We start from the raw sequence: 22,913 nt of genomic DNA, 5'->3' as shown, positions 1-22,913 counted from the left end.
GGCACTGGGACACTAGTGTTTATCCATGATGTAACACAGGACAGAAGCAGCCGAATGAATTCTGAGGTGTTATTAAAGCAAAGAAGTGGAATATTCTTGAATGGCCAAGTCAGTCACCTGATCTGAACCCAATTGAGCATGCATTTCATTTATTGAAAACTAAACTTCGGACAGAAAGGCTCACAAACACACAGCAACTGAAAGCCGCTGCAGTAAAGGCCTGGCAGAGCATTAAAAAGACGAAACCCAGCATCTGGTGATGTCCATGAGTTCAAGACTACAGGCTGTCATTGCCAGCAAAGGGTTTTACAACATTTTATTTTTGTCCAATTACTTTTGAACCCCTGAAATGAAGTGATTGTGTTAAAAAAAAAAAAAAAAAAAAGACTTCAATTCCTCACATTTTTATGCAATCAAACTGTTCAACCCACTGAATTAAAGCAACAAGTCTGCAGTTCAAATGCATCTGAGTTTTTTTATTTAAAATAAATGTTGGTAATGTACAGAACCAAAATAAGAAAAAAGTTGTCCCTGTTCAGTTATTTATGGACCTAACTGTACATTCACCCATAGACATTCGTGTGTGGAGCGCTGTGTGTATGATCTCCCTGTCCTCACACATCACTTTCTTCATCTGACCCCCCATATACAGCTCAATATTTATTGTCAGTGTGTGTTCTCAGGTGCTCCTCATACACCCACCACCTTCATTTTCGCTAACATTATCTATAGACATCCAGTTGTTCCCAAATGGTCAGACTGTAATTCCCATCATCTCATATAGGATCCTCCATAGATATCTGAGTGTTTAATATTGTATATGAGTGATTTGACTTCATACACCACACAATGATTTGTTCTTTGATTGTCCACAGACATCCAAGTGTTCCCTTCCACAATCCCACTGTCATCACTGCCATCATGCAAGATATTCCATAAATATGATTGTGTATGAATGTGTGACCTAAGATCCTCCATAGACATCCAAGTATTGACCACTGAGTATGTGTGCATGGCCTGACTGTTGTCACAAATCACTTTAATGATCTCATCTATGATGTATGGAACACAGACATGCTTTGTCTGCTGCACCCTCATTGCAGTACATTAGTGACCGCTGATTAGCGCATGTAGTTAGGCAGTCTGTTCATTTACAAAGTGTATGTGCCATTTGTGGAAATGCACAACACATTGCACTATGCTGCACTACACTTCCACAGATGAGAAGCATTTGGGTGCCATTCAGATCAGCCCTTTGTCTCGTCCTTCCAGCTTCTTCCTAAGTCTTAGTCCCAGTCCATTCTTCCACAGAAAAGCCTGGACATACACTCTGAATATTGTGTCATATTCACAGTCTGAGTGTTCAGGAGTCCAGTTCCATAAAGGCTATACTGTACATCATTGTTCTAATGATTTTTCAGATGCCTGCTTATGAATCCCATCCTCCTATACACTTTTAATTGCGACTTGCTCAATGTGTTGTTCATTTTGTTAAACTTTTTTGCACAGGATTCGCCCAACTTTTACACATTTTTCACATTGGGATTATTTTTATTTTTACCCTTGATTTGTACATTTTTTAAATTGAATTTTGGTTCAAAGTTGAGTTAATATTGAGATGAGTTAAAGTTTTAGAACCCCTTACATAGTAGGTTAGGTTGAAAAAAGACACCAAGTTCAACCACTAGGGCAATAAACATATCCCAGATATAAAACCCTATGAACATAGTTGGAGATTGTTCGTTTGGAGCATTAGGAACCATACTGTTAAATACCTGGAGCTGTCTGAAAATTAAAATACAGGTTTACTTAAAGGAAAATTGTGTGGTCACAAAATCTGTTTGTACATGTAGGTGTGCTAAAGAGTAAAGCTGGCTATTACTGTATTTATTCTGATAGGATTTCAGCTTTCATACCTTTTGTTATAGCAATGTTCTGCCTGCATTGAGTTACTGCAAATTGCACTTTTTTCTTTGTCTTGTTTTACTTGCATAAAAGACCTGCATACAAATTGTACCCATACTATTACCATTCCTCACTTCCAAACACAAATTTTATGTATCATGTGTCATATATCATGTAAAAAATCCTGGCAAAGGCAGAGTCGTCCAAAATTCCAGTAAAGGGATGTAAAAGACTCACTTATTGTTACAGAAAGCAGTTACCATCAGTGATTTCTTCCAAAGGGTGTGCTATCAAGTTGAGGGTGCCAATAATTTTGTCCAGGCCATTTTTGGCATTTTGTTTAGAATGTCTTAGAATTGTTATCTCTGCTTTCTTTGTGTTCTTCCAGTGCCAACGAAAGCAATAATCATGACAATACCAAATCATTTGTAATTGCAACAATTTTCTCAGGGAAGTGGTGCATTTTCTGACATAAATGCAAAAGTGCCAGTATTTTTGGCCATGACTGTATATGGCTATTGGCCTCAACTTTTCGGTTAAATTCTAATGATATTGCTAATCTACCCAGTTATGGTTCTTTTATGTAAATGTTTACATATGTTGTTTGTGTCATAGTTCTTCACAGACTTTTGAATGAAACCTCCTGATCTATATGTGGGATACAAATGGCTGGAAGGATGACAGATGACAATGATGTCCTAAGAAAAGTTTGGTATGGACGAATACCAACATGCTTCACATTATATCAGGATGAGCTAACTGAACGAGAAGCTGAACCCTATTATGTAAGTGATCTCAGGATATATAGACATTGCATTGCTTCATGGCAGCAGTGTTCTAAATGTAGATGTTCTTATTAGAAACCTGTTATAAAACACAGCCTAGTTTTATTAATGTTACTATTGCTTGAATTGGGGATTGTCAACCAGAACTACTACTGATAATTTCATCTATTTCACTTCCATAATATTTTGTGGTAATCAAACTAAATAATTGGTATAATTTGGATACCTGCTGCAGTTCTAGAATAGTTTTTTTTTCCAATGGCATACTTACCAAAAATATTTATGATGATTGTGTTTTTTTTTTTTTTTTTTTTTTTTTTACTAAATACTCCCCTAATACATTATCTTGCATCCTATTTTCAATATATTGCAAATAAAGCTTCAATGCTGCTTTGTGGTTTTTTTCTGTCCTCTTTGCAGCTACTGTGTAATGTATTCCAAGCCAGACACCTACACTTTATTAAAACTCAATTATACTTTGTTTAATTTGGCCAAATACAAGCAAGTGCATTAAAACAAAAGATGTGCAAAGTTATACGTTTTTGTTAAGAAAGCAGGCACAGCCTGATTGGAAAACCCATGCAATGTTTCCATGCAGAGAACCAGGGACATTCTCTACCGCATGCTGGCAGGGGACATGATTTTCTACTTAGGCTGTGGCTGTTATTAAAAAAAAAAAAAAAACTATACAACTGTGCACACCTTTGTTTAGGTGTACTAGGAATGTATTTAATTATTATTATTATTACACAGTATTTATATAGCACCGTCATATTAGGCAGCGCTGTCCATAGTCATGTCACTAGCTGTCCCTCAAAGGGGCTCACAATATATTGTCCCTACCATAGTCATATGTCTTTAGTCTAAGGTCAATTTTGGGTGTTAACCTAACTGCATGTTTTTGGGATGTGGGAGGAAACAGAGTACCCAGAGGAAACCCACACAGACATGGGGAGAACCTGCAAACTGCAGATAGTGTCCTAGCCGAGATTCGAACCTGGGACCTAGCACTGCAAAGGTCAGAGTGCTAACCTCTCAGTCACCGTGCTGCCTATTTTTAGTTGCTTTTAAATGGAAGTTCTGTAAATTATAAATTGCATTTTGCCCATACTTACAGTGTCACACTACTCATGTCTGTCTTATGTAGAGCACTAAGCACCAGTCTAGGATACCGATTTGATACTTTGTAGTTTGTTTTAGTAAAGTAGGTGAACTCTGGGTGGCTACATCATCCCAGGAGTCATAGCCCATGATATATCTTGCAGACTAAAGCTGCGTACACACGGCAAATTTTTCTCGGTATCGGCCAATTATCGGGCGAAAATCTGCCGTGTGTACAGTCGGTCGTCGTCCATCGTCCGACGACCGTCCTGGCGGATCCATGGACGATGGACGACGACCGATCCTATGAAAGGGAAGGGGAGAGCGCGCAGCAGGGTGCCGCTCTGTCGCTCTCCCCCTCCCCTCTCCATAGAGCATGAACGGTGCTGTATGTACAGCATCGTTCATGCATCGTGCAGTCTTTTCTCGTTGGAAAGGATCGTGAAAGATCCTTTCCAACGAGAAAAATTGCAGGTGTGTACGCAGCTTAAGACCATAGTTCTTTGCAAAAGAGAGGAGACTCTATGGTAGATAGAAAAACAGGGCTAACATTCTTTACACCCAGGTTTCCTTTTTCACTATTCATAGTAAGATAAACCTTTAAAAAACAGAAATGGGAGTGGAACCTCCTTAGGACAACTGCAGCATTTTTGCAGACCTGTGAACAATGGCACATTGATCAGCTACTGCTCTACGGTCTGACCATTCTATGCATAGGGGGCTTGAGCAGGCTGCACTGTGAGACTGCAATAGTCCCCATTAGCAGGTAATTCTCTAGTGATCCTGGATGGATTACCCAAGACAGTCATGAAAGAACATTGGCATAGACATTTTGTCTTCAAATTAGCCAGTGTATCCTTGGATGTCCAAAGGCATGCATGACGCTTCAACTTCATGCCCTGAAGATTACACCCACCCACAGCCATAGTGTACCCTTCTTTAGCATACAAATATCAAGTGCCAGATTTAGGAATTTGGCATTTAACAGCTAGGTTGCAATACTAGTTGGCACTGAAATTTATGGAACTTAATCTTCACTTAAAGAACTCATTGTGAAGTAAGCTAATTTCCTGGATGTAAAGCTGACCCTTGGTGTCAGTAGTGTCAGTCACACACATACATATAATAATATGAGCATGCAGATAACGGTTACAAGTTGTGTGCTCATTTTCTATGAGTTATTCACAAGGTCTGAAGATCAAAACACCAACCACGCAAGTTGTATTTTTAGAATTAGGTCAGCAATGGCAGTTTACATAATCTATCAGTGATAGGTCTGCTTTAATCAGAAACCCCACGTGTGGGGCCTAAAATCCAAGGAGACTTTCTAGGGATGCAGCTACTTTCAAATAGCACAACATTGATGTGGGTTCCTTAGAAAGATTTTTAGTCAGGTCAGTGGTAGGTCAATAAATTCTTTAAAAAACAAAACATTTTATTAGTTTTAAGTGGTCTACCCTTTTAAAAGTATTTGAAATAAATAATCCGTACATTAAATTGTGAAGCATACAAATGCAGTTCATTACCTGTCTTACCTGCTTAGTGACTAAAAAGAAAAATCTTTATATGGACATGTGTCTAATGGCTATTTATGTACCTTTATTATTTTTTTAATCTGTTTACAAGAAAGCAGAGCAGTTTCTGAGAACAATTTTTGGGCTGACCAGTGAGTAATTTCTTGCACTGTTGTCAGTAAATTACATCTGTTCATCTCCAGTAAGCTGTGGAGCACTGACATATAGCTGTTTGCGTTATTCAGCTTCCTTGCTGGGTTAAATTAACATTTCTCTGTCATGCGTAATGTAGGCGTGAGAGTCAACTCATAAGCAAAGTGCTCAGTCTTTTAGTAATTTGCAGTTTAGTGACTTTAAAGCAGGAGTCTTCCATGTTTAGTCTGTCCTATATTCTCCCCTTTCTTCTTAGAAAGAGATAATTAGGCATGTTTAATGCATTATTGTATGAAATTATAAATAGAACAGGTCTTATTGTAGATGCCTTTGATGTAGCGTAACATTTCTGCAACATGTCTATCTGTGTGACTAGTAGGTTTGTGTAGATGGGGATGAGTCAAGTGTTAACTAGGTTTACATTTCCATCCGCAGTATTGTAAAAAAAGAAAAAAAGTGTGTCAAAAAATAGTTGTGCAGTGTAGAACATGGACTGTGTAGAGAAGCATTAGGGAAAACACTATCTGTAGCTGTGGCAGGCTCAGCTGAGACAGAAAATATGATGTATTTCCTTTAAAACAATACATTTACTCGTCATTGTCTGCTTAAGATTTTTTATGGGATAGGGAGAAATGTGACTGCAGCACTCATAACCTTGCATATATCTGACCTGTTTTAAAAGATTTTTTTCAAAAGTTCCCCAGTGTGTGCCATCTCCACTCCTGTATGTTGGAAAATTCTCTACATACTTTAATAGACAAAGTATGTCGCTATAAATCTGTCCAGCAGTAAGCTGAAGCAGGAAGTCTTAAGGACAGAATCTGCAGTCATTGGACTTTTAAACCAGTAAAACAGAAGGGGGTATCCCTGCTCATTCTACTTATCAATTACCCAGAAGTTCTCTTTAACTACCACCACTGTTCATCACAATGAAAAAATTACAAATGCAAACTGCACTTCAACATAACTTATCCAATCACAATTTTAGAAATCACTTTTGAAAAACGTCAGTATCACAAAGTGAAGTATTTTAATCTAAATATATTCAATAATATACCTACACTGTAAGCATGCTATACAGACACATAGTGTGTTATATGCTCATTTTCTTTCTTGCAAAGTAAGTGTGTAGCACCTCATTCAGTAATGATGCAAATATTGGTTTCTAAAAGATTTAAGTCGCATTCATCAGTTTCAGTGCCAAAATAGTGGTTATGTGACTGGTCACTGATGGCCAGGATTGAAAGCCAGCACCCGTTCAAAGTGCCAGCTTTGTTTTTGCTAAAGTAAACATTGCTTAGGAAAAATCCCAACTGGCAGGATTTTTAATCCTAATCTCTTCTGTCATACATCACTCTGTCTGCCTGTCAGGACCTTTTCTTTTTATATGCACTGAGCCACATATGCTGTGCTAAGATGTAATAGTTTCTGCATACGCAGAAGCTTTGTTATTATTATTACACAGTATTTATATAGCTCCATCATATTATGCAGCGCTGTACAAAGTCCATAGTCGTGTCACTAACTGTCCTCACAATCTAATGTCCCAACGATAGTCGTATGTCATTATTGTAGTCTAAGGACAATTTTGGGGGGAAGCCATGTAACCTCACTGCATGTTTTTGGGATGTGGGAGGAAACCCATGCAGACACCGGGAGAACCTGCAAACTCCATGCAGATAGTGTCCTGGTTCAAATCTCGACCAGGGACCTAGCGCTGCAACGGCAAGTGTGCTACCCCTAAGCCACCGTGCTGCCGTCTTCCTAATATGGCTCAAACACTTCAAATCCAGCTGTGTCAGAGCTGTAGAAGGTTGGAAGAGGTTCAAGTATTTAATCGTTTTGCTATACATTTTTCCATTCCTTTTTATAAAATAAAAAAATTACTTTTTTTACAGTTACTTTTACCTCGTGTGAGCTACCTAACCCTGGTAACTGATAAGGTGAAGAAACATTTTCAGAAAGTTATGAGAACTGAAGATATAGGAGAGATTTGGTTTGAATATGAAGGCATTCCTCTGAAATGGTAGGTGTGTTACATTTTGTTTCACCTGAACAACAGACTTGCCTTATATGTGATACAAAAGCTATAACCCTACTTTAGAAACAAACCTAGGGGTTTGCGAAATGCAATGAATATTTGTGCAATGAATACAATGCAATGAATACTCGTGTTTTGTAGGAACTGTTGAACCTAAATAATTGGCAGTGGTGCATCACAGATCATGAACCTTCTTCTGAAAAGGTGTGCATGGTGAATGTTGGTGATAGGTTTTAAAAGAAAGTTTCTCAGTGTGATCAGTCCAAAACAAAAAAAAAAAAAAAAAGTTTTATTTAGTTTGATTGCAGTATTCAAATTCAGTAAGTATGATATACACAGGTTGGTGAACCTTTCTCGTTATGATGATTCTGTTTTCAAGTTAAAGGAATTGTCATGTGAACTGTTATCTAAACTGCCATTGGCCAACTTGTGCAGTTAATAAACGTTTCGGAGAAGAAACCTTTGTGACTTGCTGCCCCAGTACTAGCACAATCTCTAGGAGTCTAGCAGTGGCCACTTCCAGCACTGGGGGAGCTCAAGAAAGTAGAGTTGATCCAATCTGACAAATTCTGGATATTTCATCCTTTCCTGTAAATTATAATTCGCCAGAAAATAACATTCCTCATGATGCATTTAAAAATGTAAATTTGGTATATATTAGAAGATTAGAGGATTCTGCATTAGGAAAATCACATGCATGTGGTAAAGGGGAATAGAAAAACTGGTGATTCACAAACCAAATTTACTTATCTTGCTTGATTCATGAACAGATTGGTTTATCCCTAATTATAAGTAGTTTCTAGTTTTTTTGCATTTCTGTCTGTTATCCTTTCCTCAATAGGACATGAAAGTGCTACACAGGATTGTATTGTGTCGCTAGGAAACAAATCCCAGTTCACGCTGCATGATGTAGCACACAGGGGAGATGGTGTTAACAAAGTTATTTTTAATATTGTTCAGCATAAATCACCTGGCATATCTTTAACTGTTTAAATTTTGTCTGAATAAAGGCGCATAGGAGTTTGTGCAGTCCCGGCGCCCACAGAGGAACCAGGATGTGCCAGGTATCCCATGCACAGTTTAGTGAATTTTGTCAGATAGGCAGGGTTGAGGCAGGTAAAAATACTTATTGTAGAAGGGACGTTGTCTGTCTATTTCTGCTATAAAGACCTGCCTTCTGCCACATTTTTAAACTTGGAACGTGTAATGACTAGCTTACAATATAGATCGTAGCTCATGGGTAAAATAAAAATACCCTATTTCTCTTTTACTTAGATGGATATGCTGTGTACACCTGGTCATTTATGTCTGGGGCTTAATAATCCCAGAACCAGGTAAGGTAAGGGTGTTCTTTTTGGGGTTCAAGCAAAACTTTAAAGTTTAAAGCAAACTCAAGGTCGGTAGCCTAACATAGGCCAGGAGGTCAACATGACAGCCTTGCAGCATTTTCAGAAGGACAATGAAGACAGTCATGATATGTTTCTCCCAATGTGGTAGGGATTAGTAACAGTGGTTTATTTAAGATGTGTATACATTTTCTCCACTAGGTGGCACCAATAGAGTGAAATATAATTCAGAAGAAAATATAAAAAGCCAGGCTCTGAGAAAGGTATCAAAAGAAAGTACATAATATATAAACTCATGAAGAGTAAACTATATGTTTATACTTATCATCTGTGGCATTAGGTGACTCATTTGGCTCTAAAATACTTGCCAAATGAGTGTTAATACAGGAAAACTGGTAAAATTTTAATTGAGTAACTTTAATGCGACTACGACTGGAAAAATAAACATTGTTTTGTTGAGCTCTATCCGAACTTTAAAAAAAATGTAAGATAATGCATATGATAAACAGTTAAGGCTTATTATTTATACAAGGCTTATGTTTTTGACTAATTTCATAGCACAAAGGTAAAGCTTTACATTCATTGTATGTTAATGTAGGTTGTGTTCCAAAAATGTGTACGCTAAAAAAAACATCTAGCAGATAATGGTCCCTGTAAACATTTGATTCCGGACGCTGCTTTTATTACCCTCTTTTCTGCGGGTCCTAAGGAATATTTGCTTTAAAAAGGGAAAACATTTTTGTTTCAAATTGCCTTTGTGGCCTAAAGAGAGACAGAGAATGTTGGTGCTTATGGAAGAACAGGTACCCCTCCATTTTTATATATTTATGTATTCTAACCAATGAAAAAGTTTTATATATCCATTTGTTTAGTTTTACTTTGTTTGAAGTAGGATAACACTTAGGGCTATGAGTCAGAGATGAGAACCCCCCACTGAGGTCTTAAAATTGCTGACCTATTAGCTGCTTAAAATGTTTCCCAAATTCTTTTAACTCATTTATATCCACAGAGTTTAGGGGCATTGAAAAGGATGAATTTTTTTTCTTTTTACTGTTAAACTCTATGTAACATGTTTTCCTGTCCAAGATAAAGCAGGCAAAACTTTCTTATACAACCCATCTAAAATGTGGATAAAGTAACCATAGCCGTAACCATATGCAGCACAGAGACCTTGTTGTCCGCAATCATTGTTATTACAGGGTAATATCTTGTTCTTTACACACTTAGGAGTCAGCATGGGCATTTGTGTCTATAAGATTTTAAACTCTAGCATAATCCTTTCAACGGGTTAGTAAAGTTAAAAAGTCAGCCAAAATATATTTTATATGTGTAAGCCTTAACGTTTATAATAATTCAAGACTAAATATTTAGATTTTATATAGGGTCATTTGTGACTATTTAAAGCCTAACTCTGATGTTTCTTTGAAAGTGCACATATATCACCCTAATCCTTATGATGTGTTTACACATTAAGTAGCATGATTAAACCACAATTACATGCACAGGAGAAGAATAATTGTAAAAAGGCTGCAAAAAAAAATGTCTAGCTAGAGGTCAGTGGTTATTTTATAAACCGGATTTCATCTTCAGTGTTCTCCCCAGCACCTTTTAGTTGGGTGCAACACCTGTCACTTTTAAGTAACTACCCTACTGTTTTTGGGTGGTTACTGAAAAGTTGGGTCACAATACAGGGGCTGCCACCCACCTACAGCTTCTTCCCACCCAACCTAAAAAAAATTTCTGGGGAGAATACTGAACTATATATGATTGGGACAAGCATTGCATATGTTACAAGTCTTGAATAGAATACGAGTTTCTGGCTCATTCTGTACTGGTGGATTAATCTCTGAGCAAAGGATTCCAAGGTTCTACCAGCCATAGTTCTGATATGTAAAGTAACACTAAAACTCTCCAAAAAACTGATCATTCCACTGCCTTCTTTTATATTTGCTGCCTTTGAACACCTGATATAAATGTCCCAAAAATCTGTTTCCTTAACTGCCTATAATAAAGGTGGCTACATCATCTATCTTAATATCTAGCGTATGTTGAATGTAGCCACCCTCCCTCTGTTCATTCCCTCGGCAGATTGCAAGTTTTACACACATATCATTCTATTTATGAATATATATTACCCTTTGCATTGTATGGTGGTCTTCCATAGGGAACAACATACATTTTTCTGTGCAGTATAATCTACTGCAAGTGTTGATGGCTGTTGTAGTTTGACGTGATCCTGCTTGCAATTAAGGTTTATTTTTTTTTATTTTTTTTTTATAAAGCACATAAAATTCATTTTACCTATTGGAGCCCAACCCAAGGAAAAACTTAGAACCTATGACCTATTTTTATTGATGTATTTTTTCCTTATTACTCCTGTATTTGTCTGTTATAATAAAAGAAAATCTCTGCTGTCCTGTCTGTTTAGTGGGTGTCAGACATAACAAGAATTGAGGGGAAATCCCTCTAATGAAGATGCAGACAGAAAAAACGATTGTTCTTGTATAGTAAGGAAGGCTTAGAACCATTGTCATGATTTTATTTCTGTCTCTTTACCCATGTAGAAGAGAATTTCCTACATTATCCAGGCTTTTTTCATAACTTGTGTTCTAACATCCCAATTGGATTCATGGTACCCTATGTATGTGAGTGACCTTGAAAAAGCCAATAGGCTTGTAAAAACATACTGTGCTTTTTACAACTTTGGGAAATAAATCTGATGATCTAGAGCAGAGATGGGCAAACTCCGGCCTTTAGGCCAGATACCGCCTAGCCAGTAGTCTGTTCCGGCCTAAGGCCCCCCTGGTCGATCCCGCCTCATCCTGGCCGTCAGGGGTCGGGAATTTGCTGCTTTTGAGCCTCCTTGTTATGCCTCCCTTCCCTATGCACCGTGGCTGGTGTTAGGTGACATTCCCTCGCCTCTGGATGCATTGCGAAGGAGAGGGATTTCCCTTCAGGGGCGTTCCCTCTCCTCCGTATGCATCCGTTCAGGGGCGTTCATGGTGGGGGTGAAGCTATGAGCGAGAGAGAGAGTCCGGCCTAGTGTGTCTTTTTGTCCTCCTAAAATGGCCTAGTAGCCAAAAAAGTTTGCTGACCCCTGATCTAGAGTTTCATCTCGGCTTGGATTTGTGCTACCATTTAAGTCTGTCACCATAATCCCAGCGGTACACTTGGTCTTTCAATTTCCATTCTAAACTGGGTGAATCCAAATAGTTATTCACATCAAACGTACCTTTGATGAAAATTTGCAAGGATTCAGCCAGACCAATAATTTGCTGGTTTAGCTTTAAATATAAGTGGTGGTGCAAGTAAGGCACTTTTTTTTATATTGCTAATAAATAAATAGATTTGTTTAGGAACGTACCAAGGATTCCTATTTTAAGAAACATTTCCTTCCTTGTAACCCTTTCTTTGCATACCCATCTCTCTTGCACTGGGATCTTATGTGCCATTCTTGGTCTCTTTTGAAAGCCTGATTGACAAACAAATGAGATTTGTTTTAAATTGGAATTAAAGTTGCACTTTTCAAAATATTTGATCCGGAAGGGTATTAATGCAGAAATAGATAGGTAATGTCTCTTCAAGATGGTAAAGGAACGCAAGAAGGAAGAAGATGTAGGTCGCCACGACAGTACGAAGCTCGTCGCCGACCTGTCAAATCATGGGAAAAATAATCATCTTAAAAAAAAATAAAATTCGATAATTTTTTTTTCTTTTTTACATTTGTCCAAAACTGGCCTACATGATTCAAAATAATATTGATATGTTACATTTTTGTATATTTAATACATGCCTAATACTTTACTGTATTGGCCTTTCTGGATCTGGGCAGTACTTTTCACATGAAATGGTAAATCACAAAATTTGACTGCAAAGAATTGCTGATCCATTGGCAGGTAAACATGTATGCATTTCTCTCTTTAAATAAATTTAACCCCCCTAGTGGTATTTCGGAGTGTGACTCGGGGTGGTTTTTCCAGGCAAAAATCGGTATTCCCGGTAGCTTTTAACTAAAAAAAACAAAAACCCACTTACCTTGTTCCATTGCTGTCCCCGGGCATCCTGTTGCTCCCCGCAGGTCCTGGGCACATGTCCTTCCTCCTCAATCTCCAGCCAGCGAATGCAGCGACGATCTGACGTCAGTGCGTGTGTCTCTGCGGACGGGCGGATCGGTGGGAAATTCAAATTATTTTGTATTGGATTCAATACAAAATAGCTGTAATAAGTCCAAGAAATATTCATATAATATGTACAAATATATATATATATATATATATATATATATATATATATATTATATGAGCTACTGTACAGTTGCATTACATGTTTAAATATTTTTTTTTTTCTCAAACAGATTTTTGGTATTTAAAGTTTATTAATAAATTTGTTAAATGTAATAAATATCGGTGAGAATTACAGCCTACAATGAAAAAACAAATTTCCATGCAAAAAATTGTACTGATTTTTGCATGGAAATTTGGACCACTAGGGAGGTTAAATGAATGTATAAACCATTCATAGTGGAGTTCATCAAATATTTTCTATCGGTCCTTTAGTATATTTTGTACTAGATATATTACCTAAACTGCTGCTGTTTTGTTTCAGGCATTACCCAATTGGTTTACTTTTTGACCTACAGGCGTCAAACACTTCTTTACCTTGGTGCATCACTGTCCACTTTAAGGTATGTAACATTGTTCTGTATATTAATAGATAGTGTAGCATCTATCTGTAAATACTTTTTTTATTGTAACTTGTATCCTAACATCAATTTGGCTAAAAGAGAACATTTTTAACTTCAAATGTTTTTTTTTTTGTATTTTATTTGTTTTTTTAATTTGTAAGCCTTGTTTTGTCCTAGCTAATATTATTAAAAGATTCTTTTAAATTTTTACATTTGAATCACATTAAAACACAATTTGCTGACTAACTGCCTTTGTGTGGGAGCATCTGAAGGACGAAAGTGATAAGTTAAAAACAAACTCAAGATTAATATAGTGTAGTCATCTCAGAATCTGTCATGTAGGGCATGACTTAACATGTTTTTTGCTCTCTGTATTAACTAACTTCGATAACATCCAAAACGGTTGGTAAAAACCACTGTACTTTTCAATTCTAGCAGTAATTTGGCCTTTCTTTCAGTATAGTGAGTTGTGGCTCTAGTTCTGAGTCACTCGTTCCATCATGCTGCGTGCATAGATATTGTTCTGTCTATTTTTTCCCTTCTTTTTTTCTCTAGTGATAAAAGGTAATTTTTGGTCATAAAAATGATTTTTTTTAAATAAAAGAACTAAAATGAGATGTCTAAAGTTGGCTATACCCATCAGGCATATGTTTAAATCTGTATTTGTCATATTCACAATAAGTAAGTTCAAAACTAGCAGCTGGTGAAAAGATGCTACTGTAAATATGTATCTTTATGTATGTGGACCTGGAGCCTAATATGTAGCATATAGTTGAAAGTGAAAAATCGGGCGCCCTCACCCTCTGTATGCAACTCAAGCTACATACAAATGTCAGATGACGATCACCCAAGACAAACAGTCACACTAGTCTAGTGCGAGAATCTGACATGTATATAGAGGTCGCCCATTGTCATTATTAGGTCCTTCACAATGGATCTATGCACAAGAATTGGGATTGATTGCTTTATTATTATTATTAATATTATTAATAATAATTGTTGTACTAATTAAGGAAGAGGAGCACGGGGGGGTGCCACCCATTCGTCCTCCCCCCTCCCTTCTCCATAGAGCAAAATGGGCTCGTTCTTTCATCTGTCACTGGAAATGATCATCAAAGATTGTTTCCAATGAGGAAAGTTTTCCATATGTACTCATATGCAATACTGTATCTTGATCATTGATATGTAGAGATCAAGGACATTTGTCAATGCAGATGACTTCAGTACATAAAATCTTAATTTAGCAAGGTGTAACAATAAACACAATGGCAGCATCTATTTTCAAGTTGGTATTTTGTCCCATAACTTATATCTAAATGTATGCTTAAAGTCTTTTTTTATATTATATATGGCCAACATGTCCCTTTGCATGTAACACTAGTACCTGCCAAATAAAATGCTCCCCTGATGATCCTTGCAAATCAATTCCTACTTACTGCGACAAACCATAGAAAAAATGTTTTATTAAATACAAAGTGTAAGTACCTCAATTTCACTTGGTATCAGCCTCTTGCATTTCCTATACAGTAGAGATGGGTGAGTATTTTATTAAACAGGATTTGAGTAGAGGTTTTAGCACAAGTAGCCAATAAGCTGATGTACTGAAAAACCAACAAAAAAGCATTTTGATAGACGAAAGTATAGTGTTAGGTTATCCCTGTGCTGTTGCTTGTTAAACTGTGCCAATTAGCTGTTGGGGTTTATATCTTTATCTTGTCTGTCTTGGCTGGAGTTCTGCTTAAAAAAATAAATTCAATAAGAACGTATTAATTGGAAAATATAATGGCAGCAAAAGATTGCTTCCCTGGCTAATTGCAATTTTGCATTACGTTTTTCTAGCTGATATTGCTAAGATTACAAAAATGCTGAAGAGTGCAGTATTGAAAATAGTAATGAACAGTTTTCTTCTGCTAATTACATTTTGTATTCCCTTTCTCTTTGTCACTTTTATTTCACTTCTAGTCCTTTTTAATTGAACAAAACATAAACAAATGTTCTACCCGTGCATTTGCACTATGAAGTGTATTAATAATTGTGTTTTTAACGACAGAGTTTTCCATCAAAAGACCTCTTGCGATGCCAATCAAAAGATGTGATCGAAGCACACTTTATGTCTTCTGTGAAGGAAGCCGATGCTTTGAAACACAAAAGCCAAGTTATCAATGAAATGCAGAAAAAGGACCATAAACAGCTTTGGATGGGTTTACAGAATGGTATGTGTTTTGCTTATCTTCATTGGTCTCAATATGTCCTCTTCTCTTGGTGATGTCACCATAATGTCTGTAGATGGGTTGGGATGTTCCTACTGCAAAACATACCGATATGTACAGTTAGGTCCATAAATATTTGGACAGACAACTAGACTTTTCTAAATTTGGTTCTGTACATTACCACAATTAAATTTAAATGAAACAACTCAGATACAGTTTAACTGCAGACTTTCAGCTTTAATTCAGTGGGTTGAACAAAAAGATTGCATAAAAATGTGAGGAACTGAAGCCTTTTTTTTTTTACACAATCACTTCATTTCAGGGGCTCAAAAGTAATTGGACAAATTAAAAAGCTGAAAATATAATGTTAATTTCTAATACTTGGTTGAAAACCCTTTGCTTGCAATGACAGCCTGTAGTCTTGAACTCATGGACATCGCCAGATGGTGGGTTTCCTCCTTTTTAATGCTCTGCCAGGTCTTTACTGCAGTTGATTTATTTACGTTCAGTTGCTGTTTGTTTGTGGGCCTTTCTGTCTGAAGTTTAGTCTTCAACAAGTGAAAAGCATGCTCAATTGGGTTCAGATCAGGTGACTGACTTGGCCATTCAAGAATATTCCACTACTTTTCTTTAATAACACCTCAGAATTCATTCAGCTGCTTCTGTCCTGTGTCACATCATGGATAAACACTAGTGTCCCAGTGCCACTGGCAGCCATGCACGCCCAAGCCATCACACTGCCTCCGCCATGTTTTACAGATGATGTGCTATGCTTTGGATCATGAGCTGTACCACACCTTCTCCATACATTTTTCTTGCCATCATTCTGGTAAAGGTTGATCTTGGTTTCATCTGTCCAAAGAATGTTTTCCAGAACTGTGCTGGCTTTTTTTACAGTGCACCCTCTGTATTTACTTTCATGCAGTCTTCTCTTTATGGTAGACTTGGATATCCATAAGCCTACTTCCTGGAGAGTGTTGTCACTTGGTTGGCTGTCGTGAAGGGGTTTCTCTTCACCATGAAAATGATTCTGTGATCTTCCACCACTGTTGTCTTCAGTTGATGTCCAGGTCTTTTGGCTTTGCTGAGTTCACCAGTGCTTTGTTTCTTTCTCATGATGTACCAAACTGTAGATTTTGCCACTTCTAATATTGTAGCAATTTCTTGGATGGGTTTTTTCTGTTTTTGCAGCTTAGGGATGGCTTGTTTCACCTGCATGGAGAGCTCCTTTGACCGCATGTTGTCTGTTCAAAGCAAAATCCTTCACATACAAGCACCCCCCCAAATCAACTCCAGGCCTTTTATCTGCTTAATTGATAATGACATAATGAAGGAATTGCCCAGCCTATGAAATAGCCTTTGAGTCAATTGTCCAATTACTTTTGAGCCCCTGAAATAAAGTGACTGTTTAAAAAAAAAAAAAAAGCTTTAGTCCCTTACATTTTTATGCAATCTTTTTGTTCAACCCACTGAATTAAAGCTGAAAGTGCAGTTCAACTGGATCTGAGTTGTTTCATTTAAAATTAATTGTGGCAATGTACAGAACCAAAATTAGAAAAAGGTGTCTCTGTCCAAATATTTATGGACCTAACTGTACATATACCAGTATAGGAGTGATTAGTACTTTCCAAACGGTTACATATACAAATAAAAGCTTTGAGGACTATTTTGACACTTGCACAGCATGCTTAAAGTTTGTTTTACATTTTGCTTGAATTTATGCCATCTTGCAAAATCTGTAAGAATTTTTGTATTTTTTTGGCAGGAGTCATACGTATATGTTTGGCCCTATTACCATCCTTGTTGACTTACTCATCCTGTTCTTGTTTTTGGACACTTGTAACTTGTTTTTATGAAGTCTCAATCAAATGAGAATGCAGAATGCACTACAGGACTGCCCTTTTGTGCTGTGATTTGCTCTGTGTCTTGCAAATATAGGAGAGATGAGCTTATGCAGCTTCCAGAGATCAAACCAGCAAGTGTGAAACCTGTTAGGAAGCCACAATAGACATAGCTTTTCAATGATACATGCATGCACTCATTTTAAAATTTCAGATTATTTTGCGAAAAGTGTGAAGCACAGTAGGAGAAATGATCTCTCAACTATTAGGATTACAATACATTAAAAGTTACTTTCATTAGTTACAACATACTACCTCTGTCTTTTGGAATGGTGTATTCATTATACTCCCTTTAAATTCTAAATGTAGTTCTGAGAGAAGATCAGACTGCTATTGTTTTAGGGGGATTCCCACTTTCACTAAAAAATATAAAGAAAACTCGTTATGAGAATTGAGTGACTTTTTCAGCTTCCTGATGCACTCCAAACTTGTTTGCTTTGTTGGTTTTGGAGGAAGAAGAAAGAGCTGTTCTACTATTTGAAGTTATTAGGCTTTTTAAAGCCTAACTCCACCAGTTTCTTTTGTTTTTGACCACATGAGTGTTAAAAACCTATAAGGTTTTATGGGTAACTGTAGTGTTTCCCTCTCTTCTTGAGCACCAATTCCTGGGATGGAAATTAGAAGAATATTTAGGGTATAAACCACAATAACGAGCGCTGTTTTTGATAACCTTAGAATTCTTATCAGATTTTTTACTTGTATCTGTTTCTCCACTAGGGACAATTCTGATGACTTAATGTTCTGGTTATACCTTTTTGTCAAAGTGTGCAAGAGTGTCTCCATTACAAGGGTTACAAGAAATCTTTCTTGTGGAAATACAAACAGCAATGGAATTTGGCCTCCAGTCCTTCTCCACCATACAAAACACAAATCAAGTTTTGACTGGAGTTTAGGCCAAAGCGTAAACCTCAGTGTTTGTTTACCCACTAGACCAAAGATAACCAAAGCCTGTGGAATAGAAATCTGATGCAAGGTAGATGGAATTGCACCTCCTGGTCATAGGTTGTTCTGCATCTTAACCCTTGTAGGTACTAATGCAGTTCACAGAGATCCCTGTTTCATGTATTTTACTTTATAGCTTTTAAATCCAGAAAACCCTAATATTGAACTTCTTAGTAAATTGCAAGTGTGCATCATTATTTTTCTGACATTTCACTATTTACAGAAAGAGGTTATTTTTCAAAACATCTCTGCTACCTATCATTGAATATATTCCTTGATCTCCATTAGTGACTTTAGGTAAGCTGAATTATGAATTAATGAAATATCATCAGCCTGCTGCTGGCAGGAGCAAGCATTTCCTTTCTTTTCTAACACTCTCACCCTACCCTTGTCTCCCCTCCATATCCTGAACAAATATTGTTACAAGGTAAGAGAATGAAGCAATGGCTAAGTTGTGTGAGGCATTGGTGAACACAGCCAAGGACTGCGCAGTCACCAGGATTTACAGGAGTTTGTCATTTCTGATCTAGTCAGTTATGAATGATAATGCCTGACTTATTATGACTCCGTCCTGCAGATTTAGACATTGTCATTGAAAATACTGTGATTTCTAATTTCTAATAAATTTCTGGAGGTGCAACACTTTTTTTTATATTAAGTAGATTATCGCCTACAGAAAGGCCTCCGTACACGCGTAAAATTTTTGTTGCTGGAAATGACAGATGGACGAATGAGCACTGTACACACAGCACCAGTATGGGAAGAGAAGGGGTAGGGGGGACATGTGAGTGGCAATCTGCTTTTCTCGCCTCCCTTTTCTTCTATAGTGGCTGTTCGCAATAAGTCATCCACGAACGATGTTGGGCGAGTGCTGTACACATGTCGGATTCTTATAATCATCTGTTGTGTGTGTGTGTGTGTGTGTGTGTGTGTGTGTGTGTGTGTGTGTGTACATATAGCCTTAGTAAAGTACTGCAATCACTCAGCTACCGTATCAATTGGAAACTGTAAAATAAGAGTTCGGCCATGTGGAGATTTGTTTTCAGGTAGGGCACTAACCATATGGACTTTTTGTAAGATAAAGCTGCAAAGCACAGCCACTGCGCAGTATGGCATAACAAATGTCTGTTTGAATGAATAAAGTATTTTATTACTATATTTTTTTATTACTTTAATTAAACTTTATTTTTTTAAACTTTTAAAACTATTGTACTTATATCATTACATATATGAATATATTAAAAAAACAACGCTGAATGTTCATTTATCACAATAGACATCAATGCTTGAATACTAGTGCATACTTTACATTTAAACATAAGCTTTCAGAGGAAGATGCAATACTGACAGTTAATGTAGAGAGTTTCTATAAATTCACACCTTCTCCTTCTTAAAATGGTGATGCACAGCTTGATGTAAAACAGTCTTTCCATTGCACTACTGTGTACATGGCTGCTAATAGAGTTTTACTTTTGGCAATATTCAGGTAGAAGTGTGTGCATTGATTATTGTTGAAATCCTAGAGGTGATGACACCTTATAACCTTATGACCCTTTGCATATCTAACTGAAATGTGTACAAATGAGGAAGCTGCAGAGTTCCGAGAAGCTGAAGAGTGCTGGAGAAAGCTTGTGGGCTCAGGATGGCATTTGGCGTCTCCCATCTGCTTGCTGATAAGCAGTGACTCAGATGAGTAGTGACCTCCATCTTTCTGTTGCATTATGACAGATTGTAGAGTTCCAGGTGCAGCAAGGCAAAATGTTAAACATTTAGTCATTTATTTTGTTTCTTTATAGTTGTTTAACCACTGTTGCTGTCTTGTGAAATATTTTAGAAAACCAGCATTACAGTGCACTTTAAATGCACCCACTATAATGTCTTTCTTATCCAAAATCATATTAAGTGGTTCTTTTGTGGTGTTTTATTTTACAGAATGAAAACAATATTACCTTTTATTTTGTTTATAAATTTTTTTTTTCATCTAGCAATAGTAAATTGGCTACTGACACTTAACATTAAAAGCAATCAGCCACTCTGTCTTTAGTTTTGAGCCAGACTAAGGCTAGGTACACACGTGCAATGGTTCTTGATCGATAATCTGCTTAGGGCTGTTATCGGACGAGAATCTTGCATGTGTACAGTGCTCGTTGTTCATTGTCCGTACGACCATCCTGGAGGATCCATGGACGATGGACGACGAACCATCGTAATGCAAGTGAGGGGGGAGAGAGCGTGCATGCTACTATCACCGACCTCTGTGCTGTAGCATTTAGATTCTGTAGTGTGTGTGTGTGTGTGTGTGTGTGTGTGTGTGTGTGCGCACATGCCTTGGCATCAAGCCCTTTCTACTGCCTTTTACCTTACCGACATATCTATGAAAATGCATTACCAAGATATGTTATTCTTGTCCAGCTTCCAGCTGCCAAAGTCAGAATGAAACAAGAATTCTGTTTTGGTGGCAAGAGGAAATGTTTACATCAGCACACATTTCATAAATGACCTCCCTTGCATTTTGTACAGGTTGACAATCAAAAATCCGGCAACCTCCGGACCTGAAAATTCCGAATTTTTAAAGTTGTATTTACCTCCACATACAGGCCAGCCTTCTTCTCGCAGCATCCGCGGATATCAGGCACAGTTCCAGGTAGCGGACTGCAGGGATGTCTTAACATGTATTTAGTGTAGCAAGCAAGACGGCTATTTCTGCAGAACAGCGCCATCAAAACATTAGTGGCCAAACAGTGTAATGCAGTCCCTGTATTGAAAGTACGATCCAAAATATATGCCGGGAAACTGAAGGACCCGGATTATCGATGGCCGGAATTTAAATTGTCAACCTGTATTAAATTTACAGTGTCTAAATAATAACTGAGATTTGGAAGATTGAGTAAAAGTTTTCCTTCTGCCTTTGTATTCTGATATAATTCTGCTAGCCAGTGACAAGTTTGTTCTAGTCATGTGCCTGGGATTTAGTCCTAAGATCTGTAACCTATGCATTCATTCTCACATGAATTACCCCTTTAGCATCCATGATGGAAGCATTATTATTTTATATTGTGGTACAGATACCCAATTTTTTTGGTATAATGTTTTCAGGTCTTGGCTGCAGCAGAAGAAAATATGAAGTGGCCATGCCAATCTTCTGACCTCAATATCAATAAAGGGTGGACTTGGCCTTTAGTGTCAGATCATGTTTGAATGTCAAAGTGCCCCTCATACAGCTTTTGGACTAATAAATGAAAATAATTTCCAATATTATCCAATAAAATACTACATTCTTCTGGCCTACAACTTCGACTAAATTCCCCTGTAGATGTGAAGACCTAGTGAGCCTAGTATATGCTTATTTATTTTTTTGGAAAATAATAATTATACTTAGTCCTGTCTTCCTCATAAGACTTAAGTTTTGGTTATTTAGATATAACTTACACTGGTAGTGATGTAGTGCTGTGTTTACCACTGCCTCATGGAGGGATGCTACATGTAGCACATGTGGAAACTCCCTGTGGCCGCCCCCCATAGGGAATGAATAGGAGTTGCAGTGAGCAGTACTGATACTACTCACCGCTGCCAGCTGTGAAAAGTGCAGACGTTGGTTCTGTTTGAACCAGTGCTGTTGTGCGGGTCCTCGAGTGGCTGGCAAGGTGGTCACCACAGGGAGCTGCATGAAATCAAGCGTCAGGAGTGATTCTGCCTTTAATGTGATAGACCGTTTTACATCGCAGTGAGCATGGGTTGAAGGGGTCAAGTGATCTATATCTGTCATTTCAAGATTGGTTTCTTTTTAAGAACATATCCTCCGCTTGTTTGCTGTTTGCATTATTTAGGCTGGGTCTACATAAACAGTTTTAAAAACGCATATAAACGTTCCTACCACATTTGTATGCATTTTTTTGCACTTTTACAAGCGTTTTAAAGCTTAACTTTAAAACGCTAAAAAACTTTTATAAACGCCTATGACGCAGTTTGTCGCGATTTTACATAAGAATTTATAAAAGGTTTACTTTTATAAATACCTCTCAGGGAATGAGTACAGGGGTACATAAAACCCTTTACTCATTCCCTGAAAGGGGTAAAATATGTGTAAAAAATAGGACAAGGCTTTAATGTTAAAGTATTTTATTAAATGTGTGTGTTTGTGTAACTAAACTTTTTTTTTTTTACAGGTTATGCTAATGACAGGATGACATGAGCACAGCCATGGGACTCCTCCTGATAGTGAGGGATCCCCGGGCACTTGGGGTCAAATGAGGAAAAGGCTCTCCATTCATCCCTAGTGCTCTGTGATTGGCTGAGAAATAGGAAACCCTGATGACAGCTCAAGCATCATC

General features: G+C 37.4%; 1 protein-coding gene across 1 annotated transcript in view; it reads left to right on the top strand.

Moving 5' to 3' along the window:
* ATG5 (autophagy related 5) overlaps positions 1-22,913 on the top strand; it is a 77,167-nt gene that overhangs the window by 1,538 nt on the left and 52,716 nt on the right. Inside the window, exons 2-5 of the mRNA XM_072408711.1 lie at positions 2,521-2,690; positions 7,357-7,484; positions 13,451-13,529; positions 15,580-15,742. Of these exons, the coding sequence (XP_072264812.1) occupies positions 2,571-2,690; positions 7,357-7,484; positions 13,451-13,529; positions 15,580-15,742 (490 nt within the window). The 5' untranslated portion in view covers positions 2,521-2,570. The remainder of the gene's footprint in view (positions 1-2,520; positions 2,691-7,356; positions 7,485-13,450; positions 13,530-15,579; positions 15,743-22,913) is intronic.

Source organism: Pyxicephalus adspersus, chromosome 4 (genome assembly GCF_032062135.1).
Source record: "Pyxicephalus adspersus chromosome 4, UCB_Pads_2.0, whole genome shotgun sequence".
NCBI lineage: Eukaryota > Metazoa > Chordata > Amphibia > Anura > Pyxicephalidae > Pyxicephalus > Pyxicephalus adspersus.
Note: the sequence above shows the minus strand (reverse complement) of the source record. Positions and strands in the feature narration are given on the sequence as shown.